Consider the following 23,714-nt stretch of genomic DNA (forward strand, 5'->3'; position numbering starts at 1 on the left):
GCACTTAGGTCATGGGTTCGATTCCCACTACGGCCCTAACTGTGTGGAGTTTGTATATTCTCCCTGTGCTTGCGTGGGTTTCCTCCGGGAACTCCGGTTTCCACCCACACTCCAAAAATATACTGGTAGGTTAATTTACTCCCCACAAAATTGACCTTAGTGTGTATGTGTGTGAGCATGTGGTAGGGAATATAGAGTGTAAGCTCCACTGGGGCAGGGACAGATGTGAATGGGCAAATATTCTCTGTATAAGCGCTGCGGAATATGTGTGCACTATATAAATAACTGGTAATAAATAAATAAATATATATATATATATATATTTTTTTTTTTCATTTATTTAATTTGGTCACGGTCATTGGCTTTTCATTTGGTAAAACAGTGGTAAAAAATAGTAAAAAATAGTCATATTTGTATCTTGTGGGCATTATATTATATTATTAAGTATAATTTTCCCATAATTATATAAAATGAGCAACCCAAGAAAACTATTTCCAAAATTTTGTCTGTGTTTTGTCATCATCTTTATCTATTTTTATTTATTTTAATTTGCTTTCTGGGTTTTTTTTTCAACTTTTTTCTTTACTGATGGTGCAGAACTGTAGATGGACTCGATCTACAAAGCCAATTTTGAAACCATTGAATAAACCCATATGATCTTCATCACACTGTTGAAATTAGCTGCTGAATAGACTTAAGTCTCATAAATTGTCATTATCAAAGATTTATATTATTCTAGAGCGTCATGAACAATCACAGAGGCTAACACCGTAAATGGTTCTTGCATGTGTCCTTGCTTAGAACGCTCAGATAAACATAAATGACTGTGGTGGGCTGTAAGGATACAAAGTTCTTTTAATCGCTCATGTTGACAACAGGTATGGTTGTAAACGTGGGCACAATGGTGCTAATTCTAAGTCAATAATGGGGCTGATAGCGTTTTTTGCTGCAGTCAAGTGTGTGACTTTATAATGTGTCTGAATTTGCAAGGGCTAGTATGCTCACTGTGTGTGTCCACAGTTGCAATCATCGGAAGCACTTTAAGGACTTGCGCCAACTCTCGATGGGTGCAGAATCTGAAAGAGTATGGCCTCCAATGGACGCAATTGAGCGTCTGTGTTCGTAACCACTCCTGCAACAAGCCCGCGACATGTGCATAACATGGAATATCTCTGTGCATCTATTTAGCCACATCCCAGTCACCGTCCAGAAGTGCCCAATACATTCCAGAGTCAGTGCGGCTGAATCGGTCCTTCGTGGGACGGATGCATGGTGTGACTTTCTAGGAATTTAGATGTATATGTAGTCACACAAATCCTCCAATTTATGTGAACACCTGCATCGGCATTAGCCCTAAAGTCCGGCAAAGGCAGGGCAGTGTCCAGAATGAAGCCAATGGCTCAGTCATGATTACTGGAGGTTCAACAACACAAGTTCCCTCAACAGAGCTTCACCTTTTAGATCTCAAAAAAAATGAACACACCCACTGTGCGGGCTCCGGTGAGTCTACTGAGGGGTCCCTTAGAAAAATTGGAACATTTGCTATTGGACAATGAGGTATTTTGCCTACCCCCAGTCATGCTGCAAGTTAATCCATTAAGTGCTTTTATGGGTGAATGTTGACAACTAGTCCTGGGCATTTCTGGCTGGTGTAGCAAGGTCTGGGCTGACATGGGATACATGCCACCCGCATGGTCTAGTTTAAACATCAACCCAACAGGGGAAAACACAACAGTAAATACATAATATAACCCTATATAGGAATCTATTGATATTAGTAGTGAGGTGAGGTACTGTACTGGAGAACATGTACAATAGAGGCTTAACTTTATTGTTAATGTATGATACCCTGCTTTTCTTCACACAGGCTGTAATTCTCTTTTTCCTCTTTGTTTGTTTCTTCAGCCTGTTATTAATGACGGTTTATTCTTCAGATTTTCAACAGTAACTATCATGGCAACCACAGTCACATGGCACATAGGCCCTGATTCAGAGCCGCTCGCAAAAAGCGAGCGCTCGCTCTGAATCAGGGCGGCCACTTTTTTTTTATAAACCAGTCTCCTTTTTGACCACCCACAGCTTTTGCGAGCAGCCAGGTGATGGTCGCGACCATCGGGGTTGCAACGAGACCCTTGCGGCAGACGAGACCCTACCACAAGTCCCAGTGAGCTTCCTGCTCTAATAGAGCAGGAAGCTCACTACTTACATCACGAGTGATGTCAGTAGGGCCACCCTCAAACGGCAGGCATTCCATGGGGAACGCCTCAGTTTGGCCAGCCACCCCCCCCGACCCGCCTACAAAACGGGGCGAGCTGTCCCCGCAGTGCCCCGCCATCGACCCGCTTGCGAGCGCATAGCGCTTACGAGCCGGTCTGAATGGGTCCCATAGTGTAGTGAGCAGAGAGGCTTTGGAACAAAGGAGATAATTTGTAGCTATGGTCTCTTAAATAAAAAATACTTAATTTTCTATTTAAACAAAATAGCAATTTAAGTATTAATTTGCTATGTGTTACTTTCCCCATTCAGCGTTAAAATGTTAAACCTCAGTCAAATATTTACCACTTAAAATGCAATAATATATTTTATTTCTTTTCCCTAGCATGGGAAACCCCAAAGAGTCTCACAGATGACTTTGTGTTAACAAGATGTATATTTCTACTTTATTATCTCATTTTTTTTAACTCATTGATTGCATACTAATGCTAGCTTATTCTTCTAACTTCAATTACATTTTGTGTGTCCATAATTTTTAGTTATTAAGATACTGAGAGGTTTAGTATGATTCATAATAAAGTGTTAAAGTTTAATTACTTGTTGTTCTTTGGCCTAGAATTAAAATGAGCTTAAAGGTTCGAGTGAAATCCTTCTTTAACTCCCATCTGTCTTTTGGATTCCAACACACTGATTTATTGAACTCACAGTAACAGAGGCGCAGATTGTAAAAATGATTTAGCGTTGGGCACACATTAGATGTCAGGCCCTTGACTCCTCTATGTTGGCTCAAGAACCTCGTAATCATCAGTAATCTTCATAATTCTACTATTTCTACAGTTAGCCAGATAAAGAACCAGACTGAGGAAACGTATTATAGGAATTCATCCTACAGATGCATTTGAGATGTAAAATATGATAACAACATTTTTACACTAATATAAAAAAAAATATTGTTGACTTATTGTTTAATAATGAAATAATTATTTTATCTTCAAAGTATAGCCATGATCTACAAATGATGGAGGCAACCATTTGGCAGAACATATGAATCATTGTACCCGTCTTTCAATTTGCTAGGAACAAGTGCCTCGAAATATAGATTTGTTTGAAGCAGGATGTAGTCAGCATCCTGGCTGACGGGATGCCGACAGTCTAAATACCGGCACCAGAATCCCGACAGCAGTTAGGATCCTGGCTCCAGAATATTGACCGTCGACATTCCGAAGGTAACTATTGGGGTTTGGGGGAGTGTTAGAGTGCGAGGTTTGGGTTAGGCACTAGGGGGAGGGTTAGGCACTAAGGTGGGGTTAGGTTTAGGGAGCAGGGAGGAGGGGTTAGATTCAGGCACTATGGGGAGCTTAGGGTTAGGCACCTGGAAGGGAGGGTTAGGGTAGGGCGAGGGGAAGGGTTAGCATACTAGCTAACATGTGTTGGTATGTTAACCCTGTGGAGATCCCGGCATTGGGATTCTGACCAACAGGATCCCGACTGCCAGCAACCTATACCCACTACTGACTCAAAATATTGGTCATGTGCAAGGAAATTTGTCATCATGAAGGGTCGGCATTCTCATGGACAACTGAATAAGGTTATAAACATCTGGCTCCAATATTTGCACACAAAAGGTGCTCCTTGACCTAAAACCTCTTTAAGCTCAACTTCGATTAGACTTTTTGAAAGATGGGAAAACATTTTTTTTTTCAGTCTTTGAAGTTCCTGTACAAAAGTGAAAGTAATGACATTGTAATGATGTTGCACTACAGTCAAAATAAATTGAGTTTTGTTTGTTCCTATAAGAGAGATAGGTCTGTTGTGATATCAGAACAGGCAAATATGAAAGAGAGTGTACTGAAAAGGAACATCATATTCCAAATCTGCCTCTGCTTAATTTTACCAGGTTCCCAGGAATGACTCCCATATGCAAATGCAAACTTTTTTAACCAATGGGTTGTTGCCCCCAATTATTACTTACCATGACATTTCGGCTGGGAGATGCCAACTACTTTCAACTGATCATGTTTTTAGAATTTTCTACTCAGCATATTGATAAAAAAAAATTACATTTAATTTGAAGAAATATACAGTTTTATTCTAAAGTAGTTTTGCTATACAAGCAATGAGAAAACTTAGGGGGTGATCTCGCTGAATCACCCCCTAAGTTGATGAAATACCGCCGGATGCATATTCAAATCCCGACGCTGGAAGACCGGCAGTGAAGATCCCGACAGGTAAGTATTTTAACTACTTACTAATCTACCCCCTCCCCAACTCTAACCCTCCCTTAGGGGTGCCTAACCCTAACCTCCCCAAGTGCCTAACCCTAACCCCACCTGTAAGTGCCTAAACCTAACCTCCTGGGGGGGTGCCTAACCCTAACCTAACCTCCCCCGTGGGTGCCTAACCCTAACCCCCATTCCCCTAGCCTAACCCTAACCCTCCCAGGGGGGTGCCTAACCCTAAGTCCCCCCTGGGAGCCCCTAACCTAACCCCCCCCCCCGCGGCTGTCTGCGCCAGCCGCCCGGCTTACCTTCGATCGATATGCCAGGTGTTGGGCTCCCGGCATAGGTAAAATGACAGGCGTCATGATTTTGATGCCTGTCATTAGACCCCTGCCGGGATTAGACAGTCGGGAAGCTGGCGGTCGGCAGCTTAGGATGTAATTGCAAAGCTGCACGTAGGCTATAGATAGGATGCATGCACGCAGGCTATAGATATGATGTATGCACGCAGGCTATAGATATGATGTATGCACGCAGGCTATAGATATGATGTATGCATGCAGGCAGCTTTGCAACTCCATCCTTGCTAATATGCAAATGCAGCAGGAGGTGCTTGACACCCCCTGCTGCATTTGCGATCCCAGGAGATGGGATCACAGGCTGGGATCACCATCATGGCCATCGGTCGCGTATGTGGATGTCGCCGGGTCGCCGGCCAGCTAAGTGGACCTCAGCTTACTCAGGCTGGCCAGCTTGTGAGGTCTGGAAACTGCGTCCATGGACGCAGACCCTGACCTTGCCACTCCCGGAAACCGTGACGGACACGCCCCCTTTTCCGGGAACGCCGGCCGTCCCCACTTCCTGCGCCGCTCCTTAAATGCCTCTGCTTGTCACTCATCCATAGTAAAAAACAACACATTTGTAATTACATATACTGTATCATAATCATACTCTAATCGAAGAGCACAGAACCTGCAATTCAGTCTCCTTACCTTGAAATATTTCTGAAATGGTATAACAGATATTGCTGCAGCTTTGTGTGGCATTTAAAAAGAGTATTCAGAGTATGTCATATGGAATGTCACAGTCTTTATGAAGAATAGCTAACTGCCACATTTATCATTTAAGAAAAATGTTTAAAAAAAACAGATCAATATAAAATCCCTGTAAGTATAAAATGTTTACAAAAAAAATATATAAGTACTTGCCAGATGCAATGCTGCATATAGATAACTTTTTAATAACAAAGACTATAATTTTTTTTAAAGGAAAATGTATGTGACACAATTTGCTATATGCAGTTTTGTATAATGTCTTTATATCATTGGTCCACAATTAAAATGTCAATATATTTTACTCAATTTATTGATTAAAATGATTTGATTTGACTTGATTAGTTCCAAGTTTATGGGAAAAACTTACTAAAGGGCGAGTTTGTTAAAAAAATCTTTATGACACGGGTAACATTTATTATTATATGGCTCTATAAATGGTGCCCATATCATGAAATAATAACTATTGCTTTCTTGATATTTTTAACATCAATTAGCAATTAATTAATTTTGCCCCTTTAATATAATTAATGCATATTATTATACTCTTAATCCAAATAAACATTATTTTTGACTCAGTTATATCAACAAAATAATGTTGCCTCCATAAGAGTATTATGAATATAATTTTCCTACTTCATCAATACATAATGATTGAATTTATTAAAAGTGTATAGGGAGTCCTTCGCATAAATGCGTTGGTTTTGTGCTGGGCTTTTCCAATGGTATGGAGTGGTCTGCCAGTGGTGTGGCCATTTTAAGCCCACCACCCATGCCTAGCAGATATAAAAGTAACGGGTTGGGGATGGGAGCCCGGCACTCGGGATGCCGGCTATCAAAAGACAGACAGCGGCATCCCGATGCTGAGAATCCCGACAGGGGACACGTAAGTACCCTAGCCTTCCCTCCTTCAATCCCTAACTCTCCTGTTCTGCACCCTAACCCTCTCTACCCCGTACCATAACCCTCCCTCTTAGTGCCTAAATCTAACCCTCCCCCATTAGTGTCTAACCCTAACCCCCCTGGTGGTGCCTAACCCCAAACTCACCCCCTCCCGCAGCCTAATGCTAAAGCCCCCGGGGTGCCTAAACCTAACCTTTCCCCCCAGCGCGGCTAACAGCTAAGGGCGCCCGCTGTACTTACCATCAGGATGGCGGCTGTTGGGATCCCAGTATCGGCATCTCCCCTCATGTTGGGATTCCAGTGCCAGTGTCCTGTCTGCAGTTCAGGATTTCTTTTGCCGGGATTTCGTCAGCCGGCATACCAATGATCGACAATTTAACTAAATCCCAGAGCACCATCCAAACTGCTGATTAATAAATCCGGCTGCTTGGACATGAAAATTGCCGACTATAGACGGCAGGTTTTAAATACAAAACCTGGACTTATGCAAATCTACGCCTATAGGCAAGGCCGGCTCGAGGCACATTCCGTGTGTGTGGCCGCACAAGGGAGCTAGGGTCCAGCTCCGGAAGAACCCCGCCCTCCACCAACCCGCTGGTGTAATTAATATAAGCTCAGGGGGAGAGAGTAGGGAGGGAAGGGGCAGAGGGGGAGCACAGGACGGCTCTGGGTGACGAGTAACCAAGACCCTTGCATAGCACTCAGGATCCAGAGGTAACATACCTTGCTCATGTCAACCAAATACTCTATCTCAGTGGTTCTCAAACTCGGTCCTCAGGACCCCACACAGGTCACATTTTCCAGGTCACCCAGCAGGTGCACAGGTGTATTCATTACTCACTGACACATTTTAGAAGACCCACAGGTGGAGCTAATTAGATCACTTGTGATTCTGTGAGGAGACCTGGAAAAGATGCACTGTTTGGGGTCCTGAGGATCGAGTTTGAGAACCTGTGTGCTATCTGTAGCTATTTGAACTACACAAAACAATGCTGCTAATTAATGATCATTATTCTGTATTGTTTGATGCACACATAATGTGGTCGTCCATTTACAGTGAATGTTGACCACACATGTTCTACACATATTCTAATCTAGTGATTTGACCAGATTGCAGAACATTCAGACCTGTGACCAGTTTGCCCAAATTGCAGAGATCTAGTTGTTTAGCAGATGAGTTGCAACTGGTTTACAGTTATCTAATTGCGTGGCAGTTGGGATGCCGATGGTCCAAATCCCGACTGTCTAATGCCGGCAGAGGTCTAATGACAGGCGTTGGAAATCCCAACGCCTGTCATTTTACCTACACCGGGAGCCCGACGCCCGGCATACCGATCGAAAGTAAGCCGGGCGGAGGGCGCAGATAGCCGCGCGGGGGGGGTTATGTTAGGGGCTCCCGGGGGGGGGACTTAGGGTTAGGCACACCCCAGGAGGGTTAGGGTCAGGCTAGGGGAAGGTGGGGTTAGGGTTAGGCACCCCGGGGGAGTTTAGAGTTAGGCACGCTATCAGGAGACTCAGTTCAGGCTGCGGGGAAGGGGGGGTTAGGTTTAGGCACTTACAGGGGGGTTTAGGGATAGGCATTTAGGGGGGGGGTTAGGGTTAGGCACCCCTAAGGGAGGCTTAGGTTAGTTAGTACTTACCTTAACAGCTGTCGGGATCTTCACTGGTGCCGGTCTTCCGGCATCGGGATCAATATTTCATACCGATTCCGAATATTCAGTGTGACCAACTGATGCCTGGTCACAAATGGTAATTTGCTTATAAGCTGAATTTATGAACTTTTTTTTTTTTAAACTCTATTAATTAAATTTTTTACACACGTAATAGCAGGCCATTTTAATATTAATAATTAAAAAACAACAACCAACTGGCTAAGTTAAATATTTACATGTATAACCAGCATTTGAAACACAAACTTCTTGTTCGAAATTGCATCAAAAGAAAATATGTATCTGCACACTTCTAAATGGTGCAATCAAATCTAAAAAATTTAAGCTTCTATAAATGATTTACATTTTGCTAAGTATCATGCAATTACATAGACGCCAGAAGGGGGGACAAGGGGGCGGCTCACCCCCCCAAACATTTGCGAGTGGCGCTGTCTAGGATGGAATACCATGGGCAGTGACATGTCCGGGCAGATAGAAACAATCCTCATTCCATCTGCTCCACCTCCGCCCTCTCCACGGCCTTCCTACACCCTGCACCCGGCTCCAACCATTGTATTGCTAGTTACTGTGGGCTGTCCCCTCCTCTGGGACCAGCACAGTGCCTTTCTCTCATACTACTTCACACATTACTCCCCTCTACCCCTCAGCTCCCCCGCCCTTTGTCCTCTCCATCCTTGCATCCAAACACCCCCCAAATGCCTAACCCTAAACCCCCCCTAAGTGCCTAAACCTAACCCCCCCTTATCCGCTGCCTAAACCTAAGTCTCCCGAGGGGGTACCTAACCCTAACCTCTCCCCGGGGGTACCTAACCCTAACCCCCCTTCCCCTAGCCTAAACCTAACCCTCCCGGGGGGTGCCTAACCCCAAGTCCCCCCAGGAGTCCTAAAACCTAACCCTCCCCCCCCGCGCGGCTGTCCGCGCCCGGCTTACCTTCATTCGGTATGCCGGGTGTCGGTCTTCCGGCGTACAGACAATGACAGGCGTCAAGTTTTCGACCCCTGCCATTAGTACCACGCCGGGATTAGAGAATCGGGAAGCCGGCGGTCGGTATTTAGACCGTCGACTTCCTGACTACATCCCCTTTGCGGTACCACTCAAAATTACAACACCAGCTGCCCCCTGCACCCCACTTCTTACTGCACTCCCCGACCACCCCCCTCAGGGACCCCACAACCCCCTCCTTGTTGCCAGTCCTCCAGGGTCCAATTAGTGACATTGCAAGCCCAGATGAGGCACTGTGTCAAGGGCAGTTTGATGAGTCTTCTGCTCCCATATACCATGGAAGCTAAAGGATGCTGCACTGACCTGCTGGATATGCATCTAGTACCTCCTGCATTGATTGTGGATGTGATTTGAGCTTATGTTGCTTGCAGTGGTGTAACTAGGGTATTTGGAGCCCAGGGCAAGTAAAAAATGAGCCCCTCCCAAATAGGTGCATTGAAGGCACGCACTGAAAAATGGGCATGGTCACTGGAAAATGGGGACGTGGTAACATGACACACCACCGTTTCTCGTCACTCTGGGAACATCCTTTCCATTCCATATGCACCTTAATGCCCCAAGTAGTAGTGCTCCTATTGCAATGCCCACTGTAGTAGTGCCCCTTATGCAATGTCCCTAGTAGCAGTGCCCCCAGTAGTGCACCTAATACAGTGCCCCCAGTAATGCACCCTTATACAGTGCCCCTTATGCAGTACCCCCAGTAATGCCCCTTATACAGTGCCGCTAGTAGTGGTCCCCCTATGCAGAGCCTCCAGTAGTGGTCCCCCCTATGCAGAGCTCCCAGTAGTGACCCCAGTAGTAGTCCCCCCATGCAGTGCCCCCAGTAGTGGTCCCCCCTATGCAGTGCCAATTATACAGTGCCCCCAGTGGTGGTCCCTCTTATGCAGTGCACCTAGTAGTGCCCCTTACACAGCGCCCCCAGTAGTGGTCCCCCTATGCAGTGCCGCTTATACAGTGCCCCAGTAGTAGTCCCCCCTATGCAGTGCTCCCAGTAGTGCCCCTTATACAGTGCCCCCAGTAGTGGTCACCCTTATGCAGTGCCCCTTATACAGTGCCTCCAGTAGTGGTACCCCTATGCAGTGCCCCTTATACAGTGCCCCCAGTAGTGGTCCCCCTATGCAGTGCCCCTTATACAGTGCCCCAGTACTAGTCCCCCCTATGCAGTGCCTCAGTAGTAGTTCCCCCTATGCAGTGCCCCTTATATAGTGCCCCCAGTAGTAGTCCTCCCTATGCAGTGCCTCTTATACAGTGCCCCCAGTCCCCACTATGCAGTGCCCCCAGTAGTGGTTCCCCCTATGCAGTGTTCCCAGTAGTGCCTCTTATACAGTGCCCCCAGTAGTGTTCACCCTTATGCAATGTTCCCAGTAGTGCCCCCTATACAGTGCCCCAGTAGTGGTCCCCCCTATGCGGTGCCCCTTATACAGTGCCCCAGTGGTAGTCCTCCCTATGCAGTGCCCCAGTAGTGGTCCCCCCTAAGCAGTGCCCCTTATATAGTGCACCCCAGTAGTAGTCCTCCCTATGCAGTGCCCCTTATGTAGTGCCCCCAGTCCCCATATGCAGTGTCCCTTATATATTGTTGACAGTAGTAGTCCCCCCCTATGAAGTGCCCCAAGTAGTGGTCCCCTTTGTCCAGTGCCCCTTATAGTGTGCCCCCAGTAGTAAGCCCCTATATAGTGCCCCCAGTAGTGCCCCTTATATAGCGCCCTAGTAGAAGTCTATCCTATGCAGTGCCCCTTATATAGTGCCACCAGTAGTAAGCCCCTATATAGTGCCCCCAGAAGTGCCCCCAGAAGTAGGCCCCCCTATGCAGTGCCCCCAGTAGTGCCTCTTATACAGTGCCCCCAGTAGTAGGCCCACCTATGCAGTGCCCCCAGTACTGCCTCTTATATAGTGCCCCCAGTAGTAGTCCCCCCTATGCAGTGCCCCCAGTAGTGGTCGCCCCTATGCAGTGCCCCCAGTAGTGGTCCCCCCTATGCAGTGCCCCAGTAGTGCCCATTATATAGGTAGTAGTCCCCCCTATGCAGTATCCCCAGTAGTGGTCCCCCCTATGCAGTGCCCCTTATATAATGCCCCCAGTAGTAGTCCCCCCCCAGTAGTGGTCCCCACAATGCAGTGCCCCCAGTAGTGCCCCTTATATAGTGCTCCCAGTAGTAGTCCCCCACAGCAGTGCCAAACAAAGACAAACACACATAAAAAACAACTAAAGACATTTACTTGAATCCCTGCTCTTGCGCCTGCCGACATCTGCTCGTCCGTCCTACCGGGCCGGCCTGCTCTGCATTATGGGAGAGACATCATGACATCTCTCCCATCACCCACTGCGGGAGCCGGAAGATGGAGATCATGAGTGAGCTCCAGCCCGGCTCCAGCAGAGGGCGCAGCAGTTAATGAGATTCAGTCTGAATCTCATTGGTTGCCAAAACAAACACACTGCTGCCGGGTAGTACTAGCCGGTGACTGTGTTTGTTACTGTGTAGTGCAGACTGCACTCCCTGTGATCCGCACTACTCTGACCACCAGTGTCCTGGACCGGGGGCTGGCGTGCCCAGGGTACGAGCCCTGCTCGACCTCCCTTAGTTGCGACACTGGTCGCTTGTCTGTTACCTCAGATAATACTGGTCAAGCGCCGTTGGTCATGATTATTAGCACCCGTGGTTGGCCACTGCGCTGTCCATGGTGGGTGGCAATGCCTTCCATGAGGTATTCCCGGTAAATAGGTGACACCATAGATCGAGGAATGTTGAATGTTAGCACAACTTCGGAAATGGAATGTCCCACCCACTATTATGCCCTGATCTAATTCAGATAATTCACATCGCCTTGCCATGAGCAGCCTAGCCGGTATTCAAGCTGACTTATGAGATGTCAGAGTACAACTGATGCAGGTTTGGGCATTTGCAAGATGTCACAGTACGGGGACGCCATCTACCATTACCTTTACTTACTGCTATCCCATGACTTTTGGCTCATTAAATATACATATTTAGGGCCACCAAAATAAACTTATATCTTGGCCCCCCAAACTAAAAATGTTCTGGCGCCCCTATGCAATTACCATGGTAACCACAGTCACATGATATGATGATCTGAGAAGAAACACTTTGGAATGTCCATAGCATAAACCCCTCCTTTCTCTACCATCAACTGACCAATGAGGATCTTTACGACTGACAGGCCCAGACAAAGGGGTCAATTTACTAAAGTGAGAGTTTTTAGAAGTGTAGATATTGCCCATAGCAACCGATCATATTCTAGTTATTATCTTCGTATAGGTGCTTGTTATATGTTAAGTAGAATCTGATTGGTTGCTATGGGCAACATCTCCACTTCTAAAAACTCTCACTTTAGTAAATATACCCCTGAGAGGCCAGGGTACATTCTTCTTTGTTTTGCAGTTTCACTCACAGAGATTGATCGATGTAACAAAGGGACACCAGGATAGAATCTAGCTATGACAAGTACCTTTAAAACTCAGCTTATAACTAAATATTCATTATACACAGTTTTGATTATAATGTCAGAGTACATTTAAATTTGCCAATAAAACAACTAATTCCAGCTGGATCTAGCTAAATTTAACTTCCCTTAAAACATAATTAATTTCTAGCTTTTACACATGACAACTACAAAATAGTTCACAGCCTGACAAAAATATTTTTACGCAGTTTGAGATCATTCCACATTTATTGCAGCTTCATGAGATGTTGCAGCAGCTTTTTTTGAGTGTGTTCTAATTAACTCTCTCCACTTCACTCACCCAAATATCCAATTAATAAATCGGGACCCCATGTGACTCATACTTGCTGACTTTTCAGCAGGGGTCGCCGAGAGAGTTCAGGGAAAGGGTTTGGGGCAGCCAGGTGGGTTGTACGGGAAGGCGTGACAATATGATTGCATTATATCGTGACCCTTCCTCCTTTATACAAATCTGCAGCTCCCTAAAGCAGGGGGCATTGCCGCGATGATGTGATTCAATGCAAATTACATAATCGAGCCACCAAATTTAGTCAATGTTCAGCAGGTTCTAAGAGACTTGCCTACTCTGTTCGGAATCGGTATGATTTACCGCCGGACCCATGCCCGGCGGTTGGAATCCCGACAGCGGCATCTCGGCAGAGGAGGAAATCCGAATCGTCCAAGGTAAGTATTCTCTAACCTAATTCTACCCCCTAACCCTATCCCTCCCTTAGGGGTGCCTAACCCTAAACCTCTCCCCCAGTGCCTAACCCTAATCCCCCCTCTAAGTGCCTAAACCTAACCCCCCCTTCCCCGCCGCCTAACCCTAAGTCCCCCAGGGGGGTGCCTAACCCATATAGAAAGAGGAAAAATACATGAAGTTGGTCATTGTAAGCTCTCGGCTTAGTCTCTTGTAGACTTTGGCTATATACCAGTTATTAAGTTCCAGGCTCCTGGATAACCTTAACACATATTGAGGAGGACTTGTAAACAGCTCTAAAAAGAAAAATTGCACATAGTAACCAATCAGATTCGAGCTATAATTTTCTGGTACAATATGTACTCGATGAATGATAGCTAGGATCTGATTGGCTGCAATGTGCAACATCTTTTTTTCCTTCTTTGAAGTTTGGATAAATCTACCCCAATGTCTCTTACGTAGAATTTACTCTACTAAGCATGAAATCCCTAAACTCAAAAGGGGGAATTGCAAATACTGGGATCAGTTAATATATGTATATATATGTATATATAAATATGTGTATATGTGTGATATTTGTACTCTAACATTACTTATTTTGTATTCCTGGGTAACTATTGCTGTACTTATAAATTCTTATATACTGTATATTGTTTTTATATCTCCCCATATAATTCATAAACCACTTGTCTTTTTCACAGACTTTCTTCAGGTTTAGCCACAACAGTTTAACTTTAGCAAATGCTACGTGTACAGGTTTTATCCGTTTGTCTATATACTGTAATTGATGAGGGATCATAGAGGGTAGGATAGGATAGATGTAACTAATGGGACTTTCAGGTCTCATGAAGTAACCAATAGAAACTAGTCACATGGAGCACTGGGAGTCAGATCCAATATAAAGCTTCTCTGCGTTCATCTGTAAACATTGGGTGTAACTTTGCAGATGCCCAATTATTTTTGAGGTTCACCCAGGTACACAACCATAGAGGGAGAACCACCATTTTATGAAAAAGGAATGGAATGCCTTTTTCGAATGTCATCAACTCACTAAAGATGTCAGTGCATTATGTTACGGTTTTTCAACTCCAAAACTGATGTTGCTACACATATGGTATGCAGTTATAATGTCTTCAGGAGGGTTAGGGTTAGGCAATTGAAAGGAGGAGTTAAGCTGGGTACAGACTAGATGAAATCTTCAGCGATTTGGCCATTTCCCACACATCAGAACGACAAATCGTTCATATCGTCAAATGTGTATTCACGATGCCGATGCTCGCTCCCACGGATATTTTGTACATGCAGAAAGATCTGAGGATGTCTCTATCGATGACATACTGTCAAATGCCTCCTCTATCTACCCCCCAGCCGTCGCTCCATTGCTGGGTGTATGCACTTGCCGATGCCGGCACCCCCGCCCGGACCATCGCACACGATAGATCAGCTGAATACACATCGTCTAATGTGTACCCAGCTTTAGGGTTAGGCACTTGGGGGAGGCTTAGGCAGCAGGGGGGGAGGTTTGGGTTAGGAACTAGGTGGGGGGTTAGAGATACTCTCTGCCGGAAGCACTGTACGATGAGTTGGAAGCCATCACAACATTACTGCCAGACCCGGAAAAAAAAATGTATGTGGTCAATGGCGACATGCCAAGCATGTCATCATGCTGCATGTCAATGTTACCACCATGTTGTCATTCTCATGTCAACATTATATGACTGTTAACAAAATATACCCACAGAAACTTTACAGCATTACAGTGCATTCAATAAATATTACTGATGGGTTTGCAACACCCAGTAGGAAATCAGCCAGTTACTGTACCTGTTTTGTTGGAGAGCTTGAAGGATACCATCTTGTCAGGAATATTGCAGACTGTTCGTACAGAGGCGATACAGCTGTAATTGGCATAATCCTGAGGTCTGAGATTTTTCAGCTTCAAAATTTTCGTTTCTCCCTAGCAAAGAGCAAAGATTAAAAGACCTAAAGTAAAGTTTTTTGTCTCACATCTTGTTCTGCTGGAAGAGAAAAATCATTAGAGTGAATTCTAGAAAACTGTGCAACATATCACACGGAAGGACAATACGGAGAACTGACACGGCTGTGTAGTCATTGATTATTGCAACTGGCCGGACTAGACAAACCTACAGAGAAGATCTTGGAGTGCTTCCACATTTTGCATCAGGAGAGGGGAAGACAACTCTTGGTTTTGCTCTCAGAATAAAAATAATACAAAAACTCACTGTTTGTTTCCACAATAACTAAAGCAGAAAAAAAAACTAGTTGATGTTAAAAAAAAAAAAATGTCAAGAGAAGACTACAAAAAAAAAAGTTACAAAATATATTTAAAAAAATTAAGTAGAAAATGCATTTTTAGTGGCAAAATAAATGGGAAATTAGGCAAAACGTTTAAGGACAAATTTATTGGAGCACTAGTGTTTTTACTATTTGTTTTTACTATTCTCATCAAATTTAACTTTCTTAATCCTAAAAAATATTTTTTTTTAAATATCTATTTAAAAATGCTACTAAAATAAATCCCTATCGGTCATGTAAGAAAACAATATAAAATAAATGTTCAATATCACCGGTTGGTCAGGTTTTATGACATCATCCTACCAGACCAACACAGTCATCACAGACACAGGGGAGAGCTAAAGATGCTGAGAACACAGGGGAATCATCTGCAGCCTCCTCATTGCCTTATGGGCCAGACTTAGCAAGTATCTCCTTTTTCTACCCTCCCCGCCCTCTCTCACCCCCTCCTCCACATCCCTTCTTCCCTATTAATGACAGCAAAAGGGATATTTGCTTCAAAGATTGATGCTGGAAACATAATATGGACAGCAAAACAAGAGGACATTATATTATTGGATATTGTGCTGTATATGACAGCCATATGGTATATGTGGTACATATATGAGAACAATATAGTATGTGAAGAACAGTCTGGCATTGCGATATATACAGTACTGTACATTTAGTCTGGCGTTCGTTGAATACATGTAAGAGCAATTTTGTTTATGTTGTGATTTAGCATTTGGAGCAGGGCCAGGCTGGCCATCTGGCAAGTTCCAGAAGGGGCAAAGGCCTGATGAGCCGGTACAGTCGCCTGAAAGCCTGGATGAGCAGCTCCGATTCCCGGCACTCTGCTTGGCGGGCATGCAGAGATACAGGGTATAAAGCATAACCATGCTTCTTTTTCCTTGCAAAAACCGTAGGTGCGTGTGCTAACAATGTCAGGCCGATTCTTGACCACAGTCCATCACTGGTATGGAGCCTTGTGTTTATGAGATAGCATATATGGATCGGTAATATAGGCTTGAGTTAGAGATGAGCAGTTCGGAAATGTCGCATCTTGCATGTTTTGGATTTCATATAAGAGTCCCTCCCTCATAATCAGGTGCCATTTCACACAGGGGAGTGCAAGGAGCGGGTGTAGGTTCTAATTGTGCTGCAGTCCTGGTTTACTAATCACCATTAGAGTGAGTTGTAGGTAGATGAAGTGGATGGGAAGGGTGTAAAAGACTGCAGGCATGTTTAATCTGTGTAGGCAAACTAAGCAAATGCCTTGATGCATACAAGCTAGCCTAGGGCTGGCGGAGGTTTGGGGCAGGCCCAGCCGGGGCACCTGCTGCAGGCTAGGCAGAGACTCTGGCAGCTGCTACCGCCACAGCAGTGGTTAGTGCCGGGCCGGCTCTGGGGCGGCTTGCACTGGGACACGGCCTGCCATTCTGAGCCGGGAAAAAACGGGTCATCCGCCCGCGGCTTGCTGTACCTCTAGACATATGGCTTTGCAGGTTGTGCCAAAGTAAAGTAAGTCTGGAACTGGGAGAAGGTCGGGGTGCTGTGTTGATCACTGCATTGAGAGGGTGCTCTGCTGGGATAAGGGTGCTGGGTGAGGGGTCAGGTGAGGGGTGCCATTATGCTGTGCTGGGAGAGTGGGTGCTATGCTGGGTAAGGGTGCAGGGCTGGGTGATGGGTGCTGTTCTAGGAGAGGGGTTATGGGTGCTGTGGTCTGTGCTGTGCTGGGAGAGGGGTGCTGCGCAGGGTAAGGGGTGCTGTCATCTGTACTGTGCTGGGAGAGGGGTGCTGTGCTTGGAGATGGATGAGGGGTGCTGTGCTTGGTGAGGGGTGCTGTGATCTGTGCTGGGAGAGGGGTGCTGGGAGCACAGCACAATGGGGGAAGGGGCCACAGCACAGTGACACCACACCTCTATACCACTTTTCAGGAACCTCTGGGGAGGGGGGGGTCACCACCCAAAATCAGGCATTAATTTGGCTAGGGCCGGACACACACTAGGTAGCAACTGCAATCAGCAAACAGGCTACTGTTACTGTGTGTTTCTTTGCCAGATACTAGTAGCAACTAGCAATAGCAACTGTAATCTGCAAATAGGCTCTTGTGTATATTGTTTAGAGAACTTGAAGTGAGCCGCACTTACTTACAATTGGTTTTCACAAGGATATCTATCTATACTGCAGTATCTATTGTGTATGAAGACAGGCACAGTGTGATTTCAAACTTAGCTGACCAAAAAATACTGTCCTGTATTCAAAAATAATCTTATCTTTTATAGTTCAATTTATATCATATTTAAAGGGAAGATTGTGTGTTTTTGAGAGGCAGCATATATTACTGTACTTACTGGGTGTGGTGTCCCCGTCAGCTGCATCCAAAATAATAAAAAAAGAGAAAATAATTTTTTTTTGTTTAGAAAAAATTCTTAAGTGTTTTAATTCAATTTAATACCATTAGTGGTCATGAATCTATAAGTTCCCCATCATTAAGGTGATTAGCAAATAAACTTTTCTATTTTACAGTCCCACATGCTGCAACGGTAATGTTGCCTCCTTGGCCTTGATCTGTGTACCACTACTAGTGCAGCATTATCAAAACGGTGGCTGCGGTGGTTATTCCAGCCCCGAACATAGCTACATTACCAGCATCGGACTGGCCCATGAGAGGGACTAGGCGCAAGGTGAAACAAATAATGCTTTGACAGGCAACATTGTCAGTGTGTCCGGTTTGTAGGAGGTGGTATAAGAAGGTCCCTTGTGCCACTAGTGGTATGGCTGCACATTGACAGATGCTCCTTCAAAGATCCTGCAGCAGCCTGCTGGTTTTAAGATCTGAGATATCATTGAGGTGAGTAGTGGGGATGCAAAATGTGAATTGGAGACACTGACACAATGTGAACTGGGGGCACTGTATGAATTTATGTAAACTGGGGACACTGCAGTATAGTATAATGTAACCTGGAGGCACTGTGGAATAATGTGAACTGTGGACACTGGGCCTGATTCAGACCCGCTCGCAAGCGCTATGTGCTCGCAAGCGGGTCGATGGTCGGGCAGTGCGCACGCACAGTGTGCGCACTGCGCATGCGCGAGCCCCGGAGCGAGCGAGAAATCACTCGATCTGGAGCTCGCAACAAAACAGGGCGGCTGTCGATGTTGATCGACAGTTCGCCCCATTTTGTAGGCGGGGAGGGGGGGCTGGCCAAACAGAGGCGTTCCCAAAGGAACGCCTGCTGTTTGAGGGTGGCCCTACTGACATCACTTGTGATGTCAGTAGTTGAGCTTACTGCTCTATTAGAGCGAGAAGCTCACTGGGGCTTGCGGGAACGAGACCCTACCACAAGGGTCTCGTCGCAAGCCCGATGGTCGCGACCATTGCGACCATCACCTGGCCACTCGCAAAAGCTGTGGGTGGTGACCCACAGCTTAGCGAGCATTCAGGAAGCCGGCTCCAAATTAAAAAAACGCCCTGATTCAGAGCCAGCGCTCTGAAAGAGCGTCCGGCTCTGAATCAGGGCCACTGTGTGGTATTATGAGAACTGGCGTCACTGCTCAACACATTTGTAGTGCTGGGAGTATTTGCATACTATACTTTTTAATAACATTACCCTAGTATTATTTTGAAAATGTTATTGGTAGTGGGTCCCACAAATTAATTGCCCTGGGACCCCACAAACCTTAATCTGGCAGTGCGCTCTACCTGGGATTTTGCAAAGGGAATTAAGCAAAACTACTGTGTACCATTACATAGCATATCTGTCTCTTCGGATATCAGGTAATAAATGATTTCTGTCACAGCTTTCCAGTATACGATTCCCCACCCAGTACTTTACATTTCTAAATTTGTCTTCAGTTTCATTTCCATTTAAATATTGTAACACAGATGTATCAGTGTACTTTTTATTTAGATGGGCATAGGATTGCAGAAGTTACATTTTCTCTAAGATTTATCTTCATTATCCCCTGCAGGCAAAGTCAAACTGTCATGAGATAAATTATGTGAAAACGAGATATTCTAGCCCTGAAACTAACGCTGTGTTGGATAGTATGTGGTTCTTATTTAGGCATTATATTACACTACAAGACATTGGGGGTTATTCACTAACAAAAGACAAAGAGGCTGCAAATATCATGACCGTCCTACCAAAACATGAACTAGTGACAGCAGTGGCGTACCTACCTGTTGATGCACCCGGTGCAGTGGTAACAAAGGGAGTGTGGCCTCATGTCAAGGGGCGTGGCCTCATGGATGGGCGCAGGGCCACGCACCCAAACCCTGGTTTTAGTCTTTCCGGGGGGGGGGGGGTCCTGGAGGTGTGGGCTGCCCCCGGGGACCAGAGTACTCATAGTGTCTCCCTCACTGTGATAGGAGCTCGTAATTCTACAGTGCAGCACTCAGCTCCTGTCACTGAGGGGGAGTCCACACTTTGGTGTCACCCCTCAGCGGGTGACACCCGAGTGCGGCCTGCACCCCCTTTGTGACGCCACTGAGTGACAGGTATGAGGGGGAGATTTATCAATGCTTAGAGAGAGATAAAATGGAGAGAGATAAAGTACCAACCAATTAGCTCCTGTCTGTCATTTTTTTGACACAGCCTGTAAAATGAGTTAGGAGCTGATTGGTTAGTACTTTATCTCTCTCAAAGCTTTGATCAATTTCCCCCTGAGAGTCTAAAAAGAAAATTTGATAAGAGTGATGATACAAACAATGTTACGGCTTTAGTGTTGTGTGTGGCCTGCACATCTACTTTACACTAATAGGTACATTTACTAAAACTTCTAAAACAAACAAGATATTTTTTTAGAATGCAATAGAGAAATTATAGCTACAATTTGATTGGTTACTATGGGCAACACCTTATTTTTAGAAGCTTAAGTAACTCTGGCCCTGATTCAGAGCCGGACGCTCTGACAGAGTGCTCGCTCTGAATCAGGGCCGTCCTTCTTAATTTTTAGAGCGGCCTCCTGGCCGCTCGTATAGCTGTGGGTGACCACCCACAGCTATAGCGAGCGGCCAGGAAGATGGTCGCGATGGTCAAGACCATCGTGACCATCGGGCTTGTGTTGAGACCCTTGTGGTAGGGTCGGTCTTGTTGCCGCAAGCCCTGGAGTGCTTTCGGCTCTATCAGAGCCGAAGGCACTCCCACTGACATCACTTGGGAACGCCTCCGTCTGGGCTGCCACGCCCCTGGCATGCCCACCAAAGGGGGCATGCTGTCACTCACCATCGACAGCACGCCCCCTTTGGTATGAGACCCGGAGCGACGTCTTGCCCATCGCTATCCGGGTCTCGCACATGCGCACGACGGAGCCGGCTCCGTCATGCGCATGCGCACTGGGCCAACATCGACCCGCTTGGTCTGAATCAGGCCCACTGCCCCTAAGTCACTGAAGTGCATTGACGACTTGGCCATAGCCATAGCCTCCCCCAATACCATCACAGATAATTCCAAGTGTGCCTGAAAGCCACAAAGGGAGTTCCATACTGACTAAACCACATAGGAGCCTAATGCTGTCCATCCACTAGCAGACCTCAAAACGACTGCACGATTACGACATTGTAATCGTGCAGTCGTTTGTCAGCCTGTGATAAGCCTGCACTGAACGAGCAGTCATTCAGTGCAGGCTCATCCATCATCTGCAAACATGCTCAACCTGACGTTATCGTCAGGTTGGCCAGCATTTTTGCCCGATGATAGATGTTGTTTTAGACATTTTTGCAAACGATTTGCAGAAGATTTATGAACAATATCGTTATCGTTCAATCGCTCAACTTAATTGTCTAGTGGATGGGCACTTTAAGGCTAGCACACTTACAGTATATGATTTTTTTTATCTCTTCAATTCACTGTCACTGGTTAATTTCTACTTCTCTCAAATGACAGGGTTTAAATTAACAACTGTTGTCTTTACTTACTACATGCAGCAAGAAATATGTCATGCAGATCAGTTATAGCTGCAGAATTAGTTGTACAAAAGTCTGGGGCCCTTCCATTTTTAACTCGCAGACATTTTATATCAATTTATAAAGTTAGTCATTGCTTTGTCAAGTCATTCATGGAACATGTTACACCAGGTTTTTTTTTTATATTTTTCCCAAAAAACCCTGGAAGATGAAAGAGATACATTGCTTTTTTTTAGCTCCTGCTCAGCTCCTGCAATTGTCACATGTCATCTGAGGTAACGTAGGCAGACGGCTGGCAAGCTGTCTCAGGGAGAGGGAGGACGGCTTTATCCTGTGAGAAATATATATATTTTTTTATAAAATATAGTCTGGAGGGTTTATAACTTTCCCTGAAACACGTATAGCTATACATATATTAACAGTGAAATAAAACTAAAAACAAAATATTGGAATCAGTTGTTAATACACAGAACAAAATGGAGGTTTCAAAGTTGGAATGAATTGTATGTGGTTCCAGCTAATATTATATAATCTCCCAACGTACCACAAGATAGCAAGTTGTATTACAGCAAAATATAGACATATAGAAATTATTATAAACATTTATCATCAATGATACCAGACTTTGCCCTATTGGAGCTTAAAATCTAAATTCCCTAACACACAAACACATACACACATTGGGGTATATACAAGCATATGCCCTGAGAGAACATTCAAATGTCACATGGTTGGGAATAATTACCCCAGGGCTGTCATACACCAATGCTCACCACTCTGCCACTGTGCTGCCATAGAAGTAGCTACTTCCGAAGACTGTTTTACATTTTGCTACAATCTACTAATCTTGCAGGCGTAATTTGGGCCTGATTCAGACCCGCTCGCGAGCGCTCGCAAGCAGGTCGATGGTGCCCAAGTGCGCATGCGCACGATGGAGGTGGCTCCGTTGTGCACATCCGCGAAACCCGAATAACGACGGCCAAGCCGTCGTTATGGGTCTCGCACCAAAGGGGGCGTGCTGTCGATGTTGATTGACAGCACGCCCCCTTTGTTGGGCGTGCCGGGGGCGTGGCTGCCCAGACGGAGGCGTTCCCATGGGAACGCCTACCGTCTGGGTCCGGCCCCTCTGACATCACTAGTGATGTCAGTGGGGCCGGACCCAGACGGTAGGCGTTCCCATGGGAACGCCTCCTTCTGGGCAGCTACGCCCATAGATAGAGCCAATAGCACTCCTGGGCTTGCGGCAGCGAGACCCTACCGCAGGGTCTCGTCGCAAGCCCGATGGTCGTGATGGTCTTGACCATCGCGACCATCATTTTGGCCGCTCGCTATAGCTGTGGGTGGGCACCCGCAGTTATGCGAGTGGCCAGGAGGCCGCTCCAAAAAGGAGCATGCATGGCCCTGATTCAGAGCGAACGCTCTGTCAGAGCATCCCTGAATCAGGGCCTTTGTTCTGATGTTTTACAAGTCCTACCTCCAACACACAATAAATCAAAGTATTCGGTCAATCCTCAAGTGAACTCTGGGTCTGATTCAGAGCCAGACGCTCTGACCAGAGCGCTCGCTCTGAATCTCGGCCCTCCTACCTGTCATTGGAGCGGCCTCCTGGCCGCTCGCATAGCTGTGGGTGAGCACCCACAGCTTATACGAGCGGCCAAAAAGATGGTCGCGATGGTCAAGACCATCGCGACCATCGGGCTTGCGATGAGACCCTGCGGTAGGGTCTCGCTGCCGCAAGCCCTGGAGTGCTTTTGGCTCTATCAGAGCCAAAAGCACTGCCACTGACATCACTAGTGATGTCAGTGGGGCCGGACCCAGACGGTAGGCGGTCCCATGGGAACGCCTCCGTCTGGGCAGCAACGCCCCCGGCACGCCCACCAAAGGGGGCCTGCTGTCACTCACCATCTACAGCACGCCCCCTTTGGTGCGAGACCCATAGCGATGGCTGGCCGTCGCTATGCGGGTCTCGTGCATGCGCACGACGGAGCTCCCTCCATCATGCACATGCGCACTAGTGCACCATCGACCCGCTTGCGAGCGCTCAGCGCTCGCGAGCGGGTCTGAATCAGGCCCTCTATTCATAGACTATACATACAGTAAATGCTGAATGCAAATTTACAGAAATAGTACACAGAAGGCTTCCTTTAAAACAGTGAAACAATAGTGGAAGATTGAATTTCTCATCCCTAGGAAATGGCCTGCTCCAATGCATAACTAAATGTACAGTCTATGAAATTATTTAGCAACGTAAATGATCTCCAAGTTGCATTCAAACCATGTTAAACAAGGAT

The 23,714-nt window shown here is 46.0% G+C and overlaps 1 protein-coding gene across 3 annotated transcripts in view; it reads right to left on the reverse strand.

Moving 5' to 3' along the window:
• MDGA2 (MAM domain containing glycosylphosphatidylinositol anchor 2) overlaps positions 1-23,714 on the reverse strand; it is a 918,945-nt gene that overhangs the window by 293,233 nt on the left and 601,998 nt on the right. For 2 of the 3 annotated variants that reach the window (XM_088455291.1, XM_088455288.1), the window contains exon 5: positions 15,042-15,174. In XM_088455291.1, the coding sequence (XP_088311417.1) occupies positions 15,042-15,174 (133 nt within the window). Of the gene's footprint in view, positions 1-15,041; positions 15,175-17,866; positions 17,888-23,714 lie in introns of all 3 variants that reach the window. The other variant, XM_088455287.1, reaches the window with a different exon arrangement.

The sequence above is a fragment of the Taudactylus pleione genome, unplaced genomic scaffold (assembly GCF_031769625.1).
Source record: "Taudactylus pleione unplaced genomic scaffold, aTauple2 ptg000652l, whole genome shotgun sequence".
NCBI classification, from domain to species: Eukaryota; Metazoa; Chordata; class Amphibia; order Anura; family Myobatrachidae; genus Taudactylus; species Taudactylus pleione.